Raw genomic sequence first — 25,954 nt, 5'->3', positions numbered from 1 at the left:
TCATTTAAGACACTCATCGCCAAAATGAATCACACCTGAAAGCCTAATAAAATAAAATCATGTTTTTTAAAAATGGTCGGAGGTATTTTCCGTGGTGGGGTGGGTAATATGACGACGTTATTTTATTGTGAAACATAAAATCTGAAATAAAAAATAAAGCAAAAACAATGTCCTAAAGAACACATGCCTACATTTTCCGCTCTAGAATGCATATGTAGGTCATTTTAGGATGTACAAGTGTGTGTGTGTGTGTGTGTGTGTGCTTTACCTCGGATTGCTCCGAGGGGGATTGTCAGTGCAATAATGTCAGCTTGCCTTTTTTTCTTTTGTACTCAGTATAAATTTTGAACATGATAAACAACACTAGAAATAAATAACCCAAGGTAAATATATATATTTTTTGACAGGCCTATGGAGTATTAATACGAATATCTTTTAGTATTATTAAATGTGAAAACATAATTAGTTCACATGTTCCCAGACACATTCATGTTATCTTATTTACAATATTCAACCATAATAAGTAAAACAATCTTTAGAGCAATTTTCTTATATTAATAAGTGAGTTTGAAAAAAGATTTTGATTTTTGAAAAATCCTTGTCATTTCACCATAAGCATGATTTTTGGAACAATGATAGATGGTTTGGTTACTGGTCCAAGGTGGTTTACCAGATTTAAACACATCTGCCGGATCAATCTTAGCCCTATTAACTGCTAGTCCCCATCTGATCCACCGCCTCCTAAATCAATGTAGAGACAGCTAATAAAACACGACAACACACCCGCACCACTAGTGAACTTTGAACATTCGCACGTATCCACCAAGAAAATCATCTAAATTCAGCCGCCTCGTCAGAAGAGGAATACAAAGGCTATGAATACTGAACAGCAAATTGATGTACGACATGCTTTCTGGTAATTTTCTGCTAAGGACATTACCTAAGGAGAGCTGATGTTTATTATAGCGATAATACTTATTTGCAAGTGGATTTCCATTTCCTTGTTGAGATTAGATAATGAAAGCTTCGCTTGCATTGATTATTTAATGATGTCAGACAAGTAAAATAATTTTTCAGCATGAAAAAACACACCCTTGAGGTAATCATTCAATTAGACTGGTCTTATGGTATTTGAAAGCCAATATAAATCATGAAACTTGTCCACACCGTTGCAGAATCATTTTCAAAGAAATATGGAAAATATAACAGGAATTTATACATCATTACACTATATAAACACATGTAGACAAATGAAGTAAATTCTCCCTTAAACCAATTCTCTTTGAAAATCCACTCCTCCATACACCCCAAATGGGAAAATCCCCTCTGACAGCCCAGGTTGACATGCACCGCCCCCCTCAGACCAGCATCTCCCTCCTCAGGTGAAGAACTGATGCTGCCATGGATTCTCCTCATGTGCTCCGGTGTGCGCGCAAGCGCGCGCGCGCGTGTGTGTTGCCTTTGAAGGCAATGCGTGGACTGCTCTAAACCTCGGTACACATAACAACACAATCCTCATTGCCCATACAGCTTATCATACTTTAATATTACCTAGTATTTTATTAATAATAACAACAGTCAAAGGTTATTGCACAAAGGCATTATTTATAACATATCCTGGGTATTATAAATAGTGTTTTGCAAAGCAATCTTACGCCCATTATAAACATGCGTTAGAAAATAAATACGTTGTCTGAGTGGTGGATTCCGCTTGGCTACGGGGCTACTCGTTATGGTCCATCTTTAATAGTCATCATCAATAATAAAACGCGCAATCAGGCTTCTAAATAAAAAACGTGAGAAAACTCACCCGAGCCGTCAGCCTCCTCATCCTTCCTCGCAGTATTCACATCATCTTCGCCCTTCATCGGCGCAGATGTTGCGGTACGTGTATTCTAGTTTCCAGGTGGGTGTAGTGGAAGTTGTGCGTGAGAGAGACGTCCCTCCGCGATACGTTTGTGGGGTATTTACATGAAGTCTCGAGGACTGGATCCGTGCGAGTGCGTTTTTATCTCATCCTGCACCCACGCACACACATCTACATCAACTACAAGCACGAGCTTTCCTCCGCATCAGATCATTGCGCTTTGGGAAGTTCATGAAGCAACACCAGTTGAACGCGGGCTTATCTCATTCTGTTCAATGATGTTTTTGAACTCACAGAACGTGCAGCCTGTTTTATAAAGGGCTGAGTTATACCTCGAATGTTTTACACAGAGACGCAAATCGGTTATAAATGGGCTATAAACGCGAAACGGGGCTAGTTGTCACTTTTTAGCTTACGTTACTCCATAGATAGAGAATTGTTACGAGCGTGGGTTTGACCGTTTTAGCTGCTAAACATTTATGAAACAGAAAAAATGTGTGGAAACTGTAAAAATGTAAACGTTCAAAATGTTTTCACAAACAAATATGTCTAGCCTATAGCCTTTGGGTTAGACCGTTCTATAAATTAAAGTTTTTACATTCATTGTGTAGGCTATAATATAACAGACCGATAATTATTATTATTTTAAGAACACCAATTCAACATGGCTGTCGTCAACTAAATATTGGCTGAGTCCCAATGTGGCTTACTATCCATCCTAAATTCTATGTGATATTAGTAATTTACTATTTAGGGCAGATTAGGGCGCACGCGCCTGCCCGCTGACGAAGTAAACTTCCGGTCTGTCTGTTTCTACCCGCTTTAAAGCACCTCCTGCTGGCAGATGAAACGAATATTTTTGCATTTTACATTAAGTCCATCTACACAGCAAACATATTTTTCTCGTTATCAAAAATAATCTACTGCGATGGCTGCGTTCCAGTCCGTTTTTTATGCCCTTCACTCGCAAACTTCCCTCAGCGCCGTTAATCGGATTAGCTGTTGTTATTGATTTTGAAAGTCTACCGGAAGTTAAGTTCGGGCCACAAAGTGAGCGATGCGCAGGCTAACGTTTGTTTTTATGTTGTTGCCGTTAAAAGGCAGTCTATGCACCTGGCGACGCCAAGGCTGAGAATATTCCAGGTCCTTCGATATCTGCCATTGGCAGCGACTAAGTGTTTTCACGAGTCGCTGATAGGACAACCAACTAGCCACCCTTTGTGATCACGTCGTTGTCTACCACTCGGTTAAGCCTGTAGGTGGCGACAAGTGACACTATCTTCTTTCTACTGAGTCATCTGAACCATCATTGAACCGATCTATATAGCTGATTAATTTATGAAACAAGGAGTGGCTTTACGAGTGAGTCATTGAATCAAGTCCCTTCATTGATTTATTTCAAAACACTATGATTCATTCAGGTACGAAAGTGCTGAAACTATTTGATCTCCGAGAGCTAGATTTGTCTGCTCAGTCACGCACATATCAAATGACACTATTCTCCATATCGATCACGCAAAATGACCCTTAAAAAGCGTTCCTCAGCCACTGTGGATTTACTATGACAGTCCAAGGACCCATCAAACGGATTCATTTCCCTCTATGAATATTCATTCTTACCCGGAGAAAACAGGTAATTATACACACACTTTTTCCACTCTCACAACACATTCTCTTACTGTACTCCAAAACCAGCTCACGTTTAATTGCCGCTGCGTAGTGAATTCTTTGTGTCAAGCAATATCACTATGGTGTATGTGATGGCTCTATATTGCAACAAATTGCTAGTATACCATATTGAGAACTAGGAGTACTGCAGTGAACACACTCTATATATATAAGTATATATTTATATATATATAATATATATATAGTATATATATGTCTACTTATAGTGATTTAATAATTCATGCATCCTGTTTTTTTTTTTTTTTTTCAGTAGGAACCATTAGTGTTTTTCAAAGTCTGTGGTTGCCAGGTAGGTCGAGACTTTTTTTCTTTTTTTTATGACCCAGGGTATGTCGTTTTCAAATCAAACGTTAAATCAAGGGCAGTTGTCATTTTTTTTTTTTTTTTTTTTACCCCACATGTAACCATTTAGTGATTATTGTCTAGATAAGTTCCACCCTGAACGTAGCCTACGGGAAACTGATTAGACTTATACAGAGACTCACCTGTGGCGTGCACACATCCTAGACTACAGCTAACAATGGCAACATTAAATCGCAATCGAATCCCTAAGCAGACCAGTAACAAGTGCTTTCCCGAAGGGAGAGTAATGCCCCTGACATTTTTCAAGTCACACACTTGTCAATTAAGTGCTGGAACTCGGCCAGTCAACCTCGGAACGTGAGAAGAAGAATGAAAATGTTGAAATCTTACTGTGCTCAGAGAGGAAATCACTCCAGCGCATTCTCGGCTCCTGACTCCGGGCTCACCTAGCCGCAAGCATCTTGTTTATCGTCAGGACACTCAGACATGTACATGTATCTTGTCCGCCGTAGAACTTGGAAAGCAGCGAACGTCGTAAGTACGTTTAAAGTAGCCTACCATACCTTTCGTACCATCAACAGTCTCCGTTAACACAACGTTTGCGCGACGTGCGGGACAGCGCGTGCAACTAAGCACTGATCATGACGTATTTCATAGGTGTTTCCCTCACTATCAAAGCAGCACGCTCAGGAATGTGGGCAGGCACAGGGGACCTGACTAAAATTTGTGGTACTATTTACAGTTTAAATTACTGGGTAATGTTTCTGCTGAGGTGTACAAAACATTGTACACGGAACATGCACGCCACACCGGTTTGAAACATACTCTGAACAAAAATTCAAGTTCTTATACGTGTCACAAAGTTATGCACGTCATGTTCATCACAATAACTACAGGTCCAAAAAACATGGAAATCTCATGAGATTTTAAAATCGTGATTTTCAAGGACTGAAAAAAAAAAATCATATACAATTTTAACAGTAGTTGGGCATGTCTTGTGAATATGATTCATTTAATTTTATTCTATCTTGAAATCGCCCTTTGTGGGTGTTAAAAATCTATGCAAGTAATTATAGATTGAGGAAATGAAAGTTATAAAAGTTAAACTGGGGGTGTGGGATACCCTGCAACTATACCTGTGGTTTATTTGTGCTTGGCAATAAGTATCCACCCAGCTAACAAAAGTAGTAACTGTTACGTCGTGTGTTAGCAGGGCAGGTATTTTTGTCTTAATTTTGTTAGCAGTAAATTACCGATAGACGTACCTATACCCTATCTATCTATCTATCTATCTAATTACTATCTATTATCTATCTATCTATCTATCTATCTTTATGTGTTGAATCGTCACTTTTAACCCATTTTCATATCTGGACCTTTACTATAAATAAAAAAAATTGATACAAATTTGTCCTTAAGCATTTTTGCAGATTTGTTTTGACCTAGTTTATTAGTACACTATGTTCTGTATGCACCTAGCCTAACGGATCCATCCCCTTTTGTTAACCTGTGGCAGGGCTGTCATCTTTCATTGCTTGTTTTGTGTTCTTCGCCGGGGGTTTGTTTATTGGCAGATTGTGGGCCATTCCAAACCCGCAGTAGATTGGTTTTCAGGAATGGCCCCGCGCTTATCTGAGGTTTAGTGTCCCATCCTATGACACATTGATGAGACTGGGAGTAGGCGTTTCTCTCACGACATCTAGGACTCCTCACATGTTTGTTTGTGCACCACGTGACAGTGAAGGCGACTGCACCACTGAGTTAACAGATAAACCGTTCTTGTGGATGGTATACTACAGTGAATGTTGGCTTCCTGACGAGTCTACAAACAAATATAATTTCTTTTATTCTTTGTTGTCTTCAAATTCTTTAAACATTTGAATACAATTTAAGCCTACTACAATGCGTTCATTTTGCATTATTAAAATGCATACCTCAGTAGTGATTCAGGTAGAGATGGTTTGTTACTAACCTGCCTGGTGCAGGTGGTGGTATTTTGTTCTTTATTTTCTTATGTGTCTTGTCTTTGCTAGCCACTAATTCTCTTCTAGTATGCGGAGATTGAACGTTAGGACCATGGTGGGGAAGAAAAAACTGGCTTCCTCTTATTGTAACTAGTTTTTGTAGACAAACAACCCCCCCCCACCCCCCCCCCCGATGCTCATCGTTGCCCTCCGTGTGAAGCTGACCTAAATTAAAGAGGACCGGTTTAAGGTGACATAAAAGAATTGCCATTATGATGCCTAACTCCCTAACTCAAGAAATAAACCCCGTTAGTGTAGTAATGGTTTAGTGTAACTACTTAAATTTGGGCCACTACCCGTAGTATCCTTCCTCCTCCTCTCTATCTCTCTACCCAGGACCCATACTACGTCTTCCACAGTATTTTGCGTGACAGTCTCTCATGTTCGTAGAGTCCTGGAGATCTCAATCAATCATCAAAAACAGCTACACGAGATGGCCCCAACCTTGTACTTGGACGCTGACAGCCACACTCAAATCTATGAATGTAATTGTCACTAGATAACAAAATATCAAGCAAAGCTGGCACCTGCAAACAATTGATTTGGGACTTTTTCTCAGAAATAAACACTGGAAGAAACAGTAGGGGAAGCAAAATAAAAGAAATTAGCCAGAAAGTTGTTTCTGTAACAGTAGATAAGTGAACTGAAAAAAAGAGGGACATCACTTTTGTGCAACTTACATGATTTATTTACATGGAGTTATACAATATTAATTTGCATAAAAAAAACTACTAAGAGTAGTCTTCAGGTTAACAATTTGCTGATTTTACAATATGTAGTATTTAAAGAGTTTACTGAGCCTGGAGACAAAACAAATTTTAAATACAAAGTTGGCATGTTTTTTATTTTTATGGAGTATAATATTTGATACATCAGGCTGTTATGGTTCATATTGTATGACAGGAATGCATCTGCAATACAATGCGGACTAAGCCATGTACAAACCTACAAACCTCAAAAGTCACGTGTACTTACATTTAAAAAAAAAAAAATGTTTTTATGGCTCTCAAGTTGTTTCAGTTCAGTTAACAACATCCTTTACATATTACTAACACCGGCTAAAAGTATATTCTTATGTTTGAGCATATCAACACTCTAGCACTATTTCACAGTAAAAAAAGTCACCACAGCTTAATGGAGAAGTGTTTTTAAAATCTGACTTTCTTGCTAAAAAAAAACAGCTTATTAACTAGTCGATGCAGAGGGGAGAAGACACATGAAGCTTGTATACAGGTTTTCCAGTTTTCTAGTTAAATAAAATATCAAAAATGTAACCCTGGAGCCACAAAAACAGTCATAGAAGTCGCTGATGGGGTATATTTAGTAGCAATAGCCAGCAATATTGTATGGGTCAGAATGATAAATGATTCGTTTCTTTTGATGCCCAAGACAACGAGTCATTTGGGATATTAAGTAATAGATCAAATTCCATGACCCGATTATTTTGTACAGCCGCTTTACTACTGGTAAAATGTATCAAAACATAAATTTTGATTGTAGTAATATGCATTTAAGCTAAGGTGAACTTCCCCCACTTTGGACAAATTTAGAGGCGGATTTGTCTCACATATTTTGATTCCAAATTTTCAAATAGTTGTGAGCGATCGAGCAGCCAAATATTGTAACTGTACCCTAACAACCATACGTCAAATGGAAAGAATGTATATCTTATTCAGCTTTCAGATGTTATTCATAAATTTGCAGTTTTCAAAAACCCTTATGACTGGTTTGTTGTGTGGTCCAGGGGTCACAAATATAATATGTAGGCTTTCTATACTCACTATTACTAAAAATTACAGCACCACTGGGTGGTGTTGAGAATTCAGTTTTTGAGGGAATTCAGACTTGGCTTTGCTTATTCATGTGCACGTAATGAAAGTTATATCATAACTGCATAACTTCAGCATTTGTCTGAGTCATATTTGCAATCGACTTTCAGCCAGACTGATCCATGGCACATTTTTTAGTCAATGAAGCCAGTTTCACCTCAAGTTCCTAGCAGATTAACTATAGGACCCAGTTTGACAGGTTTCCAAGTACTTTTTCTCCTATTTTTTTTGAGGATATAAATCCTTTAGTAGTTTAAATCTACTACTAACAAACTATTTGTGAATATGAAATATTTTGCTTGAAAAGTATCTTGTTGCTATTAAATCTTTATAATAAATACCATTTGGTGTGGTATTTGTTTGTAATGCAATACATATCCATATATTTGGTGCAGCCATGCTTAATTATTTTGTATGCAACACACACACACACAATTGTTAGTCTTAAGTGTATGAGATTACATTTTTACCTGCTGGTTGCGTTATCCCAAAGCGGTCAGTCTCTCTGTGTCAGTGTACCTTTTCCGACTTTCCATGTCTGTTTAAAACTTCCTCAACTCAACATACAAAAAGATACACTGTATCTGTGTAAATGAGGTGGAGGTTGGACTGCCACAGAAAATGGATAAATATACAATGTCAAGTTTTATTAGACAGCTAAATTAGGCATCAGTCTATAGAAGAGGTGCATTGGTTTTAAGGGTGTGTCGTGGCTAAACGTACTGTAGAGAGAGGTGCGTCTTCATTTGCTTCTTGGTAGATGTTATAGTTTCAGCAGTTTAGGTGGCGTTTTGGTAGTTCACTCTTCCAGAGAGGTTGAAGGTTTCAGAGAGTGACTTTGTGCCTTGTTGTGAAGTAAGACGTTGCTCATTCAGTGAACCTGAGCTTTATACAGTCAACCTCAAGTCGTTCCAAACCTATTTGACTTTCTTTCTGATGTGAAACACAAAAGGAGCAAAACTACAACAAAAGCATGCAGTGATTATGGACTGACATTTCCCCTTACTCCATAGCTCTTAAATGTTCAAGACTTCAAAATTTGTCGCCGCCTGTCTAGGTCTGACGTCAAATGAAGCCATCAGTTTACATTTATGTCTCCATAACAAAATACAGTGTGCCAACTGAGATTTGGAATCTACAAGTGTACAAGTTCCATTCAATTCCCTAGGAAATGTTATGCTAGAATTTTTTAAATGGTGAGAGTAAACGATGAAAAAGCTTAAAACGTGTAAATGGTATATGTCATTTCTGTTTTTTTTTTTTTTTTACAGCAAAAAGTCAATTTCAGTCCAGGTAAACAGTGGCCATTTTAAAATGCAAAAAGTTTATTTGTCTTGGTCACTATCAAATAAATGACAGCCTGATGCAGCCTACTGTGATCTCTCAGTATGCAAACCTTGATCTTGCACTATGACCAAGCCAAGGAAAAACATGATTTTGTTTTTACGTCCTCAAGTTGATACTATATTTAAAAAAGTCTGGCGTCTAATCCTGTTCTCACAGTAAATGACAAACATTTGTGTTCAGACTCTCTGCTGCAGGATGCAGTATTAGATAAAGCCAGGAAGCTGATGGCTGAAGTATGTTTTAGGAAAAAAAACCCTTTCCATTGGGAATTCAGCAGCAAAAAGGGTCGTTAAGCTCCAACACGATTTCCCGTTTGTCAGAAACTTTGTCCTGACCTTCGAACCCAGGGCCCTCTGTGGTTGTGCTGACATACCCCTCGACCAATTCTAACCTCATGTTATATTTCCGCCCTGTCACTCAACACAGAGACTGGGCTTAGCTTCCATAAGTGAGCCCCAGAATAACTGGACAAACTAAATATATCTTTTGTGCTCATTTTTAACCAAAATTGTAATTTTGAGTGACAACTTGCCCATTTAAAACTTGCATCCACAATGCTAGGGTGCTCTAAGTGATTGCTTTTTTACTGTCCCCAGTCAAAACAGCCCACCCCCGCGGCTCTATGGCTCTGCTTACAACTGGAATTAATTGCATGATGCTAAACACAGGCATAAAAAGGGTCTAAAAGCTTTCAACCACTTCCAGAGGTTGTAAATAAGAAACACATTCACGGGATTGCTTTCAGTGTAGATGCTCATGTGTTTGAATGTGTTTGAACAGCCACAAAATCGGCCTACTCTCCGCCCACTGACCTAAGACGTGAGTGTTATGGGACACGTTTTAAGAAAGCCACCAAAACAACCCATTCCGTCTTCACTATGTTGTGCCATAATATAAATTAATATATACAACAAACTGGATATGGGATCTTTTTCACATAAATTATACTCCACTGGGCAAACATCATGAGTCTTATTCACCAGAAAAGTAATGGAAAAAAACTGAAAACATTTCTTTATGGTATGAGCAGAAAGTCTGCTGATGGAGATAAAATGTTTTAATTGAACATTACATTATGTGTCTTAGCTATGCGAACAATGACCATGAGTGTGGACATGCGCACATAAAAACATCTTGTTTCTACTTCTCCAGTGACAAATGAAAGGAAGTAATATTTGCCTAGTAATGGCCCCACTTTAGGGAAGTGAGTTTGATCACACAGTTGGGCTTGGTCACACAGACTCATTGTTTAATCATGCATGCCCTGCAAAACAATTCCACCTATAGGCCTAGACGTAGCAAAGAACTAGTGGCATTAAACTCAAATTTATTGCAGATATTCAACCCTTGAATGCTGTGATTGACCAATCAGAATGAAGTTTTCCAGAGAGAATACTTGTATAATAATAATTTTATGACACTTTTTAAAACCTGGATGGCACTGTGGCAACGTCTCCAAGATGCTTCAGGAGACCTTCCTGCAAAGCTACCTAAAAACTCTGCACAAGTGCACCTATAGTGCAAAAAAAGCTGCTTTAAATGCAAAGGCAGACTGGATTATGATGATGAGATCAGATCTCTGGCTGTTGTCAGACTCCTTGCACAAATGAAAATCTCACTGGATTATTTCAATTAATGGCAAAATGAATGTTTGGAAATATAAACTGATATTTCTCACTGACACACTGCTTATCCAGGTCCAGTGCCACAAATGCAGTACATTTTTGCAAAAATTCCTTTAAGAAAGGAAAACAAAAATGTTGATATTTAAGTAAAAGGTATAAAATCATTTGATCATTACACTCTGATGTTGTGTGCTGAGAATGAGCTCTCAAAAAATTGATGTCCACCAATTAAGTATGAACGATAAACACTGTGATAGTGGTAATGCACTCTCCATGGGAAATATATCCATTACTGTCCTCGCCCCAATCTGAAACAGTTCCATTAACAAGTTCCCATACACTGACCACTTCCTCTTATCCCACATACTTCCTGTCACAATTTTCAGCTTTAAACTGAAACATGCTGGCGGATCAGCTTGCAATCCATCTCAAACACAGTCAACGTGAAGGCTTGTCACGCAGCCTAGTTGTTCTTAGGACGCTCTGAATATTTTCTCACAGGCTCAGTTAAGTAAAGTAAAATGGGGGGTCATTTGGAGACTGCAGATCATTTGAAGATGAAGGGTCTACACCAAGAACACAAGAGAAACATCCTTCCCATTAACTGTCCACAGCTTCCCCTCCCACAAATCTCAAGGACTGTGATGGTCAGAAGCATCATTTGGCTCAAGGCAGTGTGTAAGTGTGTGTGTGATGGTTACAGTTATGGTTATGATAATGCTGACGACCGGCCGCCGTGGGACTATAAGTTTGGAATTTTTGGAGGGAGAGCCTGTACATCCTGTGTGTGCTGGGGAGGATGTTTTTCTCTTAGTGGGGTCACAGAAAAAAAAAAAAAAAAAAAAAAAAAAAACAATAATGGCCATAAAAGATCTTACTGCAGTCATTTTCAATTAATCATTTCTTTTTTCTTTTTAAGTTTTTATCCTGTATAATTTTTTTTTCACAGACAATAAATAATAATTTTAAAAGATGTTTACGTTTCTTAATTACTTTTTAAAATTTAAACAGGCCAAAATGTGGTTTTAAAATTAGAAACCAAGTAGGTTACAAGTCTAGAAAATAATAGTGATTAATTGAGCATGTGAAAAATATGTAAACAATTTTTGCAAGTCAAATGGTCTTAATTATTATTATTATTATTATTATTATTAATACTATAGGCTACATATTGGGGTTGCTTTTCACCCACATGGTATAGTGACGTGACATTCAGCCAAGTATGGTGACCCATACTCAGAATTAGGCTCTGCATTTAACCCATCCGAAGTGCACACACACAGAGCAGTGAACACACACACACACTGTGAACACACACCCGGAGCAGTGGGCAGCCATTTTATGCTGCGGCGCCCGGGGAGCAGTTGGGGGTTCGATGCCTTGCTCAAGGGCACCTAAGTCGTGGTATTGAAGGTGGAGAGAGAACTGTACATGCACTCCCCCCACCCACAATTCCTGCCGGCCCGAGACTCGAACTCACAACCCTTCGATTGGGAGTCCGACTCTCTAACCATCACACCACAAACATGATCAATTAAATATGATAACACAGTAAAAATTTTAGAATGCAATTTAAAAGAATCATCTTTTTGATTTGTTAAACCTGTTAGACCAAGCCAGCCCAGTGAGGTCGCTTTTCAGCTCTGGGAGTCCTAAAAGTTTTTGTTTTTTACACATGCTGTTCAAAAAATACTCTGTGATATCACTACTTTCAATAACATTCATCTTAGAAAAAGCAAACGTAGACATCTGACACTTACAGGTCACTGCAGTGTCTGCAGAGGTAACTTATATTTTACATAACTGCCATATAACTAAACAGGGCTAGAATAAGGACACACATTAAATGTTTCAAATAAAAACAAAGGCTGACCATAAGATATATAATTTGCATGTGATCTGACTAAATCAAAGATGATGTATTTGTATATACACCGAGAAAGAACACGTACAAGCTGAGGGTAAACTAGATTCTTTTCCTGCAGTATCATTTTTCTTTTGTGATGGTAAACTAGCAGTTAGACACACCTATCCAGGCCTCTACTCTAAGCTGAGTACACTGGTTAGCCTAAGCTTTCCTGCTGCTCAATGAATCTATGTAGGCTGGGTTGGTTTTATTCAAAAAGAACCTGGCAGGTTATTAAGAAAGTGCTGGTGCTTTTGAGGGTGAGGTGATCATCAACTGTCGTTAAACTATGCCAAAGTGGGAGCAGGTGTCTGTTTTTTTTTTTTTTTGATGGATTTGATTTGCAGCTACTGTCTTACTTTCTCCCACCCAGGAATTGTGATTTCTACTGAGGGGGCTCTAGTCAACATGCTGTTCAGGGGGCCCAAAAAATGAGCGGCACCTCTTAAAAATAAGCAATGCCATAGAAAAAACATTTTTGGTTCCACAAAGAAGCATTCAGTCAAAGGTTCTTTAAAGAACCATCTCTTTCTTACCTTTTTATAATCTGAAGAACCTTCTTTCGCCACAAAGAACATTTCGTGAAATGTGAAGGTTCTTCTATGGCATCGTGCAGCACCTTCATTGTTAAGAGTGCAGGTACCTGCAATTTTCCAAATTATGCTTATTACATAAAACCAGTCTCCTCTATCCTCCCCCTGCTTAGTTAAATGCCATGTTTTAGGAAAGTGATGATGATGTTTGCAAGACTCAGTCAACAGAACTAATGTCTTTATTATGGCTCTCTGTGTGATAGCGACATCTAGTGGCGAAATAATGTACGTTACCGTCAATAAACTCTAATAATAGATCGCACACTAAAAACAATCACTGCGTTTCAGAAGAAAAACCCTCTTGGTCAAAACATTGATAGGAAAAAATAGTATGTCTAATTGATTTAGGAATGGCTAATATTATACTAAAGCATTTATTTCCTTCAAGCCACTACATAAAACCGAATAAATAAAATATTTAGTTATTTCTCAAAAGCTCGGAATAAATATTAACTTAAAACTAATTAATACATACATTAAATAAATAAAAAAACCTATGCATTTTTAACCTTTTTTTTTTTTTTTTTTTTAACATAGCCTACTGCTCCTTTCACATTCCCTTGTATAATTGTATCTGTATATAGATTTTTGTTCAAGACATATTTGATCTATCTTTTCTATTGTGGCCAAATTAATCTCATTGTTTCATCTTTATTTTCTGTGGGTTTCATTGCTAAATATTTACTAAACCCTGGAAATGCAACTTCAATGAATAGATAAAATGCATAACAATATCTGAGTGGTTTGTAAAACAATTAATATAAGGTAAAGTGGCATGCTTGTGGCTGTTTCTTGGCACAGCGAATCTGCAGTTGCATGTTAATGCCGCTGGAAATAAGCTGTCGCCGCCTCCATTTCCGCGTTATTTCCAAGCGTTCCCTATGGATCGGCGGAACGCCTCTTGAAGCCTATCGACAACTTTTTCACTTGCATATCATGCTTTTATCATTTTAATGGTGCTCCCGGGGAAGACATATAGCCGCAAGCGTCGATAACTTGACTAGATTATGTTGTATTTTGTCGGAGACTGTGAATTTAGCGGATTCAGAAACTGCTGGGCTGGTCCGGCTAACGTTAATTAGGAAGCTATCACTTGGGCCGACGGTGTTTGTACTGAATAAGACCATGGCAGATTCTAACGATGGAGAGCGGACAGACGAAACCGAGGTGAAGGGGGCTGCGGGCGGTGAAGGTAAGAGGAGGCACAACTTTTTAATCGAACTGACTTCAGTGAACTAACGTTAGCCTTCACTGCACTCTGTTCTTCGACTGTAACGTCACTCTTTCTTCTAAACGTCTTCATAAACACTAAACACTGCAGTGACCGATATTACGATGATGATGTGTGCTGATTTTCAGTTAAATAGGCTCATTGTGTTTCGTATTTAGCCTTCTAATCATTTTCGTTTAAGTTATTATGGAATTTCCTGTGATGTCATAAAGAGTCTGACTGACGTATGTCGGGGGCGCAAAAAAACAAGTACGTAACAGGGCGCGTCAGAAGTAGCGATGGGGAGTTTGAGACAAAACATTTGAGAATGTTTTCAGTCTCTACTTTTAACTTGTTTAGTTACCTTACTACACCATTCTGCCAGTAGATGGCGAAAAGCGAGTATCGGTTTCAGTCTCTTTTCTTATATATATATATATATATATATATATATACATATATATATATACATACATACAGACACACACACACACACGCATTATTGTCGGTCGTTTAACATTTCTGTTGTCAAATGGTTGTCATATATAAAATGTTGATGCCTCTTATAACTCAACCTGGCCTTTCGGCTTCTATGAACAGTAAAGTCCGCCTTGTTTATTTCATTTATTTCGACATTGATGTGCACAATGAGGCAGATCACCAAAAAAAGTGTAATTTATAGAACATTTTGTTGTACTAACAACGAATAGAGGAAATTAGGAGTCCATTTGTCTCAAATGTCAGAGATGGTTTGACTCTAGAAAGACCTCGTCCCCGTTAGCATTTTACCCAGATTTGTCAGAAAACTGTTAACTCGACCCAACCAATCAAATTATCTTTCACACCCCATGCTCGAATGCTATTGGCTCTGTCCTATAGTCAGCTTTGAACTGAAGACAGGACAGGACGCATTTTTCAAAGTTTAGTCAAAAGAATCGCTCCAAACGAATTCCTTTACAAACAAAACACCCACAACAAAAAAACAACAATAAAACACTTTTTAACAACAACAATAAAAAAATAACACCACACAGCAAAAAGGTCAATAAGATATCAAAACAACAAAAGTACACAAGTTAAAGCAATTTTTCCTAAATGAAGTAAGATTAAACAAACAACCTTTAACCAAGGTGTTGACAATAATACTGAAAGACAGAAGTGAGAATTTGGCAGTAGGGTACTTTGGCTACACCACAAGCTTTCTTGTAAACCCATGTCATGACCTGACCTGTCATAAACCAGCCAGTATCAAAAGAGGAAGTTGTTCCCAATAGAGGTCAGTGTTTACCACATCAACAATACCCTCTCACCCCATTATCACACCTAGGAATACAAAGACTGCTTCCTGTACCTTGACCTTGTATCCTTTTAAAATACTTGTGTTATAAAGAATCAATCACATTAACACAATACTTTTTCCCACTTATTTTCAGATGTCATGGATGATGTGATCATCGAACGGAGTGCCGTTTTACTAAGACGGTAAATTCATGAAATCGTCAATTTTATATTGGCTATGTGTTTGAATTTGTGTAAATTAATGCATTTCTCCACTGTTACTGTGCTTTGATTTCACTTGAAGTATATTATTGAACGCATTACTGTAGAGGATCCATCCATACATGTGAGCCATGAGGATCTAGGAGGCAGACCTCAGGATGCAGAAGATCCTCAAATCAAAGACGTTGTAGATCAGCTTTTGAAGATAGCCGATGAGCTTAACAAGAATGCTGAACTTCAACAGTATGTTTTTCATATTATTTAAACTTGTCTTTTTATGAATGTGAGGTTTTGTGATGAGAAAGGACAACTAAAGCATCTAATCTAAACTAAACCCCTCGTAAAAGCTATAATATTTTGCTAATACTTTACTTAAAGCCTTTATGTATAATGCATTATAAAAGTAGTTTTAATGCACATAATGCATTATACAATCTTGTGAATAATTGTAACCACAGTTAATGCATTATAACACTTATAAATTAATTGTTACAATATGCATTTTAAATTTGGTTATAATTATTTAAGATAAGATATAATGTATTACAATGCCAATAGTTTACGTCAGATTTTATTTAAAGATGCATTCAGTCATTTTAGTATGTTTCACATTTAAAGGAGTCAACAGATGCAAAATTAACTTTTACATGTTGTTTGAACATAGATGTGTCTTGGCAGTGTGTGTACACAACCACCCTATAATGATAAAAATCCACCCAGTGTTTTTTTTTTTTTTTTTTTAAACTCCAATAAAAATAATCACTTTCTCAGATCAGGGCTGCGTTTCCCAAAAGCATCATAGACAAGACCCATTGAAACCAGCTAACGATGCTTTTGGGAAATATAATGTGTTATAGCACTTTTCATGATACAAATCGTTGCAAAGCAGCTTTACTGAAAATTAAGTTTCTACAATATATTTAGTAGTAGCTTATCAGTGGTGACTATGTCAAATTGATGTACATATGGCAGAAATGTACAGTACAATTCAGTTAATGACGTAATCAAACAGACAATGAACACTATTAACAGCAATGAAGCTTTTGGAATTTTGCAATCAAATTTGTACCAAAATTTGGTAGTTTATGTTGTTTCAGGATTGGCATCATCTGAGGTCCTCTGAGGGGTTGGCATCATCTTTTCTCAGGTGTTCTGGATTCAGGCTGAAGCTTGTATAAATCCTAGTCCCGTGGCAGAAATGGAGAAACAAACAGAGACATAATTAGTGTAGCTGCTGTTCCAACAAAAGCAAAAATGATTTGTTCAATCCAAGCTAAGTAATAATAATGCGCATTTGATCAGATATAACTGCAGTACAAAAGATTATGAGATGCATTATTTGAATGCTTGGACAAAGAGATGTGTTTTTAATCTAGATTTAAACAGAGAGAGTGTGTCTGATCCCTGAACGTTATCAGGAAGGCTATTTCAGAGTTTGGGAGCCAAATGCGAAAAAGCTCTACTTCCTTTAGTGGACTTTGCTATCCTAGGTACTACCAAAGTCCAGAGCTTTGAGATCTTAGGGATCGTGATGGATTGTAGTGTGGTAGAAGACTAGTTAGGTACGCAGGAGCTAAGCCATTAAGGGCCTTATAGGTTCAGTAAGTAATAATATTTTGTAACTGATACGGAACTTAAAGGGATAGTTCACCCAAAAATGTAAATTTGATGTTTATCTGCTTACCCCCAGGACATCCAAGATTTAGGTGACTTTGTTTCTTTAGTAGAACACAAATTATGACTTTTTAACTTCAGCTTGTCAATGTTAACAGAATCTATGAGAGGAAAAAAAACATGCACAGAAAAAAAAAATCCAAATTAAACCCTGCGGCTCGTGACAATACATTGATGTGTAAAGACACAAAACGATCAGTCTGTGCAAGAAACTGAACAGTATTTATATAGTTTTTTTACCTCTGATTCACGCAATTTCTGAACTGTTAGAACGCTTGTGAATGCGCAGGCTGCATCATCTTCTTCTAAGCATATAAACATCAAATTTACATTTTTGGTTGAACTATCGCTTTAATAGGTTGCCATTGCAGAGTCTGTAAAATTGGGGTAATATGATCATATTTTCTTGACTTGGTAAGGGCTCTAGCCGTTGCATTTTGGACTACCTGTAGCTAGTTTGAGGATGCAGGACAGCCACCTACAGTAGCAGTGCATTACAATAGTCCAGTCTAGAGATCATGAACGCATGAGCTAGCTTTTCTGCATCAGAAACAGGTAACATGTTTCGTAGCTTGGTAATAGAATGGTGGAACTATGACGTCATTTTGTAGGCGGATCAGCTATAGGATTTTTCCATAGGCTTTTGGATTATCACAAAAAATAAGCTCTGTGTTCAACCATAGTTCATGAAACTTACACTTTTTGTCCACCAAGAAAATCTTCACAAAATAATATAACTTTGAATTTTGAAGCCTAAATAAAAGCACCAGAACTTAAAAGCTAAACTTAGGCTATAAATGAACTACAGCACCACGGTTGCCCGCTTTCAGCGTCACCACCAACGCGCTTCCCACAACTTTTCAAACTTGTTTTTAACGCGTTCAGTGAAAAGGATTTATTCTGTATATGAATTTTAATCCACGTTACATGAACCTTTTCATATAAACTGGAATAAATACACAACAAGAGCCAAGCTAAAACTGAAATGAGACATTAATAATAAATAGTATGGTGAATAAATGAAATCATAACGATAAAAATCATAACAATAAAATCATAACTATCGGACATATGAAAGCACGTATTTCTGTACATTTCGAAATAAGGTGCATTAAAAGTCAATAAATCCTTGATTAATGTGAGTATTTTGATTAAAAACGTATATCATTTTTCGAGGTTTTTGTTTCTTGTGCGCCTTTTTATCCATCTTTCGTAAAGAAAGGAGCTGCGTTGTAGTGTTTAATAGTATTTTAGGGGCTGTCATATCGCTACACCATACAATTTGCAGAAAGAGAAAGCTGAAAATGTTTTGAGGTTAATGTGTTACAAATAAATCAAGCATAAAGCTTGAGATATTATTTTAACCTGGTGAAATGTAAATGACACCGGGCACGAAACTATATTAGTTTCTTTTTTTTTAATCCATCGAACCGGACAGTAGAATTGGACTCTCAAAGCTTTGACATCCGGGTATCCGGGAGATAAGTCAGTAAATTCGAGTAAAATCACAGGCTTCGCTTATCCCGTGTGAATGCACCACACGAAATTCAGATATGGGGTGGTAATTTCAAAATCACACAAGGTCCCCAGGTTAATACTAATCCCGTGCGAATAGGGCTTAAGATGGAAGAATGCTGTTTTTGTAACATTGGAAATATGATTTTCAAAAGACAAGTTGTTGTCCAATATAACACTCAAATTTTTGACTGTAGAGGAAGTAACAGTACATCTGTCTAGTTGCAAACTGTAATCCAAGAGATTCTGTGTACTGTTTTTTGGTCCAATAAGTAATATCTTTGTTTTATCCGAATTCAATAAGAGAAAATTATTGGTCATCCAATCTTTTAAATTTTTTTGGTCACAATATCCTTCAGATGGTATTGTAGCCAACCAGGATTAAGTCTTTCTAAGAAAGAAAGCGTTGGGTAAAAGGAGGTTACAAAGATAAAGGAAGTAGTTTTCGACTGGTCATTTTATCTAGAAAAAAAGGGAAATAGCTTGTATTAAGTGTCTCCATATCTTTATTTTTCAAAAGTGGGCTTTTTTTCCCCTTTAGGAGTGAAACTTTTCATGAGGAACAAAGGACTGAACGACTGGGCCTTAAAATGGCAGAAATCTATGAATGTTTTTAGGCTAGTCATAAAAGTGATAGAAGCCATCTCACACACCAAACTTTTATGAATTTCATCATAAGGGCTTTTTTGCACTGGATTTAATCATGGGTTATCATATTTTTAAACCCTAGGTCAAGAGCAGTATTAACCCTGGGTTAGGTAGCCCTGCTTCAGACCAGGTTTAGCACCAGTTTCACAAGGTCAACCCACAGTACAGTACCAAAGTAATGCAGTGTAAAACAGTGCTGTGCTTTGGGTTGTCTAGCAAAACACAACCAATAATAAACTCCCTTTGTCCTTAAAGGGATACTCCACCCCAAAATGAAAATGTTGTCATTATTCACTTACCCCCATGTCGTTCCAAACCTGCAAAAGCTCAGTTCGTCTTTGGAACACAATTTACGAAACGAACGAAACTTTTATGGGTTTGGGACGACATGGGGGTAAGTGATTAATGACACAATTTTTATTTTGGGGTGGAGTATCCCTTTAACTCATTAATTATGTGCATAGAAATTTCCAGGCTGGGTTTAGTTTCAGTGGGAGGAAAAAGTTGAACAGTGATGCACTGAACCCATTAACTGGTGTGCAGAGAGGATGTATTTTAGATGTATTTTAGATGTATTGTCAGAATACTGGATCTGGACAAAGCTGTTATTAAAGGGAACATTAAGACAGGGTTTACAAAACTACAGTATGAAATGTCAAAACCTGACTCCTCAGTAATATTGCTAAACAACAACGAAGTATGAAGAGTACACAATATAGAACAATATAACTAACTTTGTCACAACTAGATGTTAGCAAATGATTAGCAGTTGATCATTTGGAATTGGAAAAACTGGTCTTTATGGTTGGCATTTTACACAAGATGTACTGTATGGTTGAATAGTTTGGGAAGCCCATAACTTACTACTTTTCCCCTCACAGTCTCATCAGCACTGTGCAAGCAAACTGTGCTCAGGACGTCTTCATGACTGTGGCCAGGAGCATCTTTGAGGACGGCATTAACTGGGGACGTGTGGTGGCTCTGTTTCACCTCTCATATAGGCTCATTTACCTGGTAAAACTCTCACTTCACCTTTTATTTTAAACAGAATTTGAGTATTCATTTCTGTATCTTCAATTATTTTAATGGAAAATGTGAAAATATTGCCTCACCATTTGTTTTTCAATCAAAGTGCCAAAGTGGTATTGCATGAATAATGTCATTATGTTTTTTTTGATAATTCAAATTTATTAAGCGATGCGTTGTCTTTTGGATAATGTCGGTGTATTAAAACATGATTTCCTTTCATTTCTTTAGGCTCTGACTCAGAACCACTTTGACATTATCAGGATGATCATTTGCTGGTTTTTACAGTTTATCAGGGAAAACATTTCTGCCTGGATCAGACAGCACGGAGGATGGGTAAGTAGCTGTTTTTGTGTGTGCTGTCTGGCCACCCATGTGGAGCCACACAGGTCGAGCCAGACATGAGCCACCACACACACAGAGACGCACCCACTCGAGCCAGGAAGTTCATAAGCACAAACCCAGACACATCCCGTCTAGGAACATCCAGGCACACAAACCCACTGACCCAGTGTGGCACGCAGCTAGATACCTTCTCTTATGATCTAATCTGTCTTTATAAATTGCATATCAAGAATGCCAATTTTTGCTTTTCACATCTCATGTAAGAAATGATGTTGTCATACTTCAGTAAGACGTGGTTTGCATGTGTGCTGCAGAGCTCCAGCAGTTCCTGGGGCCACTCAAGTTTAATAGCACACATATGATCATAAAGGAAGCAGAATGTGGGGTGCTGGGTTTAGACTTCAAACACTCAGGCGTCATTGGAGCATACTGTGGCCCTGAGAACTGGAATACAGTGAACATGTGACAGTATTTACAGTGTGCTACGCAGCATGAGCCTGAAGAATGCAAACCCAGCCAGGGAGGAGAAGGGATGCTTGTATGTTTGACCCTCGTTTTTGGGGATTTGAGAAAGATCAGGCACCTGCTGTTTACAGCGTTGTACTGCAGGGGAATGTGCCACCAGTCATGTCTAACAATTTGGCAGTTGTGGCCTAATGGATAGAGAGATGGACTTGTAACCGAAAGGTTGTTTGTTTGCATCTAATCTCCCTGGATGCCACAGCAAAAATGGCTGCTCGCTGTTCCGGGTGTGTGTGTGTGTTCACTTGGATGAGTTAAATGCAGAGCACAAATTCCAAGTATGGGTTCATGCCACTTCATCTATGGTTCAATAAATGTAATTTACTAAATTATTGACATTGTTTGAATTTGTATAGCCAGAAGATTTATATGCGTGTTTTACTTGTGGCAGTGATGCCTATCCACATTAATTAGGCTCGTCACTACACCAAAGTGTTATAAATTTAACAAAACCTTACAGGTTTCATAATCTTCGTTATATCCACATATTTTGAATGAATAACTCCAAACTATGTTTACTATAATATACAGTGCTGCTTGAAAGTTTGGGAACCCTTTAGAACAGTGGTCAATTTCTGGAGGGCCACAGCTTTTGTTTAGCTCCAAATCATACCTGCTTGGAAGTTTCTAGTAATACTGAAGACCTTGATTACCTGGATCAGGTGTGTTTGATTAGACTTGGAGATAAACTGTGCAGAGCTGTGGCCCTTCACGAGTTGAGTTTGTAACCAGTGCTTTAGAATTTTGTGTATTTCTTTTAAAGCCCTCAAAGTAGACCATGAGAATCCAATCAAACAAATGATATGAAAATATATACTTTGTCACTTATTTCTTCTTCTAATATTACATATCTTTGAGTGGCAAAAGTATGTGAATCTCGAGGACTGGCAGTTAATTTGAAGCTGAAGTTAGAGTCCATCTGTTCAGAGGTGTTTTCAATCAATGGGATGATTATCAGGTGTCTGTGTGTGGCCTGTTTTATTTATAGAACAGGGATCTATCGAAGTCTGATCATGTTTTTGCAAGTGAATCATGGCACGAAAAAAAGGAGATCTCTGTGGACCTCAGAAAAAGAGTTGTTGTTGCTCATCATGTTGGAAATGTTTACAAAGTCATCTCTAAAGAGTTTGGACGCCACAAATCCACAGAAATTACCCTCCCCTGGAGTGGTCCACCAACAAAGATCACTTCAAAAGCAAGTTGTGTAATAGTCCACGAGTTTGCAAAGGATCCCATGGTAACTTCTAAGCAACTGAAGGCCTTTCTCACATTGGCTAATGTTAATATTCATGAGTCCATCATTAGAAGAACACTGAACATCCATGCAGTGCACGGCAGAGTTGCACGGAGAAAACCACTGCTCTTCAAAAAGAACATCGCTGCCCGTCTGCAGTTTGATAAAGATCACTTGGACAAGCCAGAGGGTTATTGGAGGACTTTTTATGGATGGATGAGACCAAAATAGAACCTTTTGGTTTAAATGAGAAGCGTTATGTTTGGAGAAAGAAACACTGCATTCCAGCATAAGAACCTTATCTCATCTATGAAACTTGGTGGTAGTATCATGGTTTGGGCCTGTTTTGCTGCATCTGGGCCAGGACGGCTCAACATCACTGATGTCACAATAAATTCTGCATTATACCAGCAAATTCTGAAGGAAAATGCCTGGACATCTGTCCGAGAACTGAATCTCAAGAGAAAGCGAGTCATGCATCAAGACAATGACCCCAAGCACTGTGTGTGTGTGTGTGTGTGTGTATATGTATACACACAGAAAGAATTAGGAGTGTAATATATATATATATATATATATTTATATTTATATTTATATTTATATTTATATATTATATATATATATATATATTATATATATATATATATATATATATATATATATATATATATATATACACACACTCCTAATTCTTTCTCCCATTCTTCCTTAAGAAGACTTGTAGAGGGAGAAGTGAAGGATTGTAGCAAATCATAAATTATAGGCAATGCCTTTTTACTTCCTTGACACCGATCAAGACACTTATCAATAATTGAGGGTGATGTATTATCCAATGAAGATGTGTGAGCACGTATATACTTCCTTAGACAGTGTTTACTCTTAACCCCCGTATACATTCAGTTCATTCAGTCAGCAGCTTTCTCAGTATGTAAGACCATTTCATACTAATAAGAAACTATGCTTCGAACCACAGGTTTAGAGTGGATGTCATTCAAAGTCTTGAGAATGTGTTCATATGCAGGGTGTATCTAATGCTTTCTCTGCCTTGTGTTGCAGGAGGGCATTTTCCGTAGCGTGCCAAGATGGCGTACGGTGTCGTTCATCTCTGCGATGGCATTCATTGTAGCTGTTGTTTACTGGAGAAGAACACGCTAATATAAGTGAAAGATGTGCCAGATTCATCATTCTCACAAATGTGAAAACTCGTATCAAAAGCAATACTGTTTGTAAGTGGTGCAATCATGTGGACCAATCACGGGTCATACAGACCAATCATGCTTCATGCCTTGCTATGGTTAAAGACTTAAACAGAAACAGCCACTCCAAAAGACACTGTAGCCTTTTATTTAGAGTTTTTTAAATGTTCCCAGTCGGCTGTTGTTGTGTCTTTCGTTTCTATATCAAATGAGTCAAGGAACATCTTTCGCCTTTATTTATTAAGGGATGTGTTGCTATATTCAAAGATTTTTAAGACACTGCACTTTTTTTCCACCAGTGCCTTTTACTCTGTAATTTCTTTGTGGCTCAGGTATCAATTTTTTAATGTGACGCATAACATACCAGCCCTACCTCGAATCAGCTAAATATCTGAGACGGTTTACCAAATGTTTTTTAAATGATTACATTAGGAATAAGGGACAGGGCTGTAAAAAAAAAAAAAAAAAAAAAAAAAAAATTAAGAATGCAGTTTAAGAGGTGGGAATTACTAAAAGGTTTAGCATGTTATTGATAAAAAGTGATTGTGGAAAATAATCCATGCACATCTTGAAATAAATATGACAATTGAATTACTGAGATGTCTATGAATATTCTTTCATATATTGATTTTTATGTTTCTGAATTTTATTTTTTAAGAATGTACCATCTTATACAAGTACCAAGATACACTGAATCGTAGTGCTGCCACCGTACTTTTATATGACCAGTTAAGTTTTGCTGTGGCATATATGTCTTGTTTGACCCGGTCACAATGTTCTTAACAGAACAGCTCACTAAACAAGAGAGCGCATGAATGAGTAACAGTCGGTGATGTGTAGAGGGCTCTTATTGTTTCATTATTTCCTGTTGTAATTGGAAGCATTCATATTCATTCCGTAACATCTCTGCGATGCATCCACAGGTCTGTTGTCTCTCAAACCAGTAGAAAGAGGATCCATGTGTCAGACTAAGGGAAGCAGTTAACTGTTTCCTCCAGACTCTAGTTCTCTTCCAACCAGAGCTCAGTTTCACTTGTAACCTAAAGCATATGGGCTGCTGAAGAGTGACATAAATAATGGTGTAAATATACAGTGCCCCTTCCCTCCCCCAACAATTAAACCACATACTGTGTGGATTTCGTTGCATAAATAAAATATTCAATCAAGTGGCATCTGCAAAAAAAAATTATGCACATTTCAGATTCTTGTATTTTGACATATTAGCTCAACACATCTAAATCACAGCTTTTATGTTCAATGAATGGACACTAAAAGGATGAAATGATATGTGCTACCACAAGATGTCATGTTAAACTCACTGAACAGCCACATGGATTAATAATATTAATGTGAGTATCACTGATGTACCATTATAGTTTTTGTTAGTTCTATAGTTTATATAGTTCTATAGTTTTTTATAGTTCTACAGTATATATATATATATATATATATATATTCTGTTTTCACTTTATATCTATATATATCTATAGATATAGATATAAACACACTCACACACTCTCAGAAATAAAGGTACAAACGCTGTCACTGGGGCAGTACCTATTAGGTTCTTATATGTACACTTTAAGTACTAATACGGACCCTTTAGGTACAAAAATGTCACCCCAGTGACAGCTTTTGTACCTTTATTTCTGAGAGTGTGTGTATATATATATATATATATATATATATATATATATAAAGTTGTATTCATTCTATAAATACATTTTTAAGTTAATGTTTTATTTTTATTATTTTAAATCACACTGGAGGGATTTAAATGATTTATTGGTGAGTTTTTGGTGGAACTCATGTTTTAATAACAGCTAATTTATCATTGAGAAAAAGAAGAAGGAACATAAGAACATAAAATCTATTTTAATTAATCAAATTTACCGTCAGTA

The 25,954-nt window shown here is 37.3% G+C and overlaps 1 protein-coding gene across 1 annotated transcript; it reads left to right on the top strand.

The window, feature by feature from the left end:
* Window positions 1–14,308: 14,308 nt before the first annotated feature.
* LOC109047252 (apoptosis regulator BAX-like) lies at window positions 14,309–24,648 on the top strand. The gene is made up of 6 exons (XM_042755082.1): window positions 14,309–14,375; window positions 15,838–15,875; window positions 15,976–16,136; window positions 20,612–20,744; window positions 20,988–21,092; window positions 23,914–24,648. The coding sequence occupies exons 1-6, from the start codon at window positions 14,309–14,311 to the stop codon at window positions 24,010–24,012; spliced, it is 603 nt and encodes a 200-aa protein (XP_042611016.1). The 3' UTR covers window positions 24,013–24,648.
* Window positions 24,649–25,954: the final 1,306 nt, after the last annotated feature.

This window comes from Cyprinus carpio, unplaced genomic scaffold, assembly GCF_018340385.1.
Source record: "Cyprinus carpio isolate SPL01 unplaced genomic scaffold, ASM1834038v1 S000006632, whole genome shotgun sequence".
In the NCBI taxonomy this organism is placed as follows: domain Eukaryota; kingdom Metazoa; phylum Chordata; class Actinopteri; order Cypriniformes; family Cyprinidae; genus Cyprinus; species Cyprinus carpio.
The sequence above is the reverse complement of the archived record's forward strand: the minus strand, read 5'-3'. Positions and strand labels throughout refer to the sequence as shown.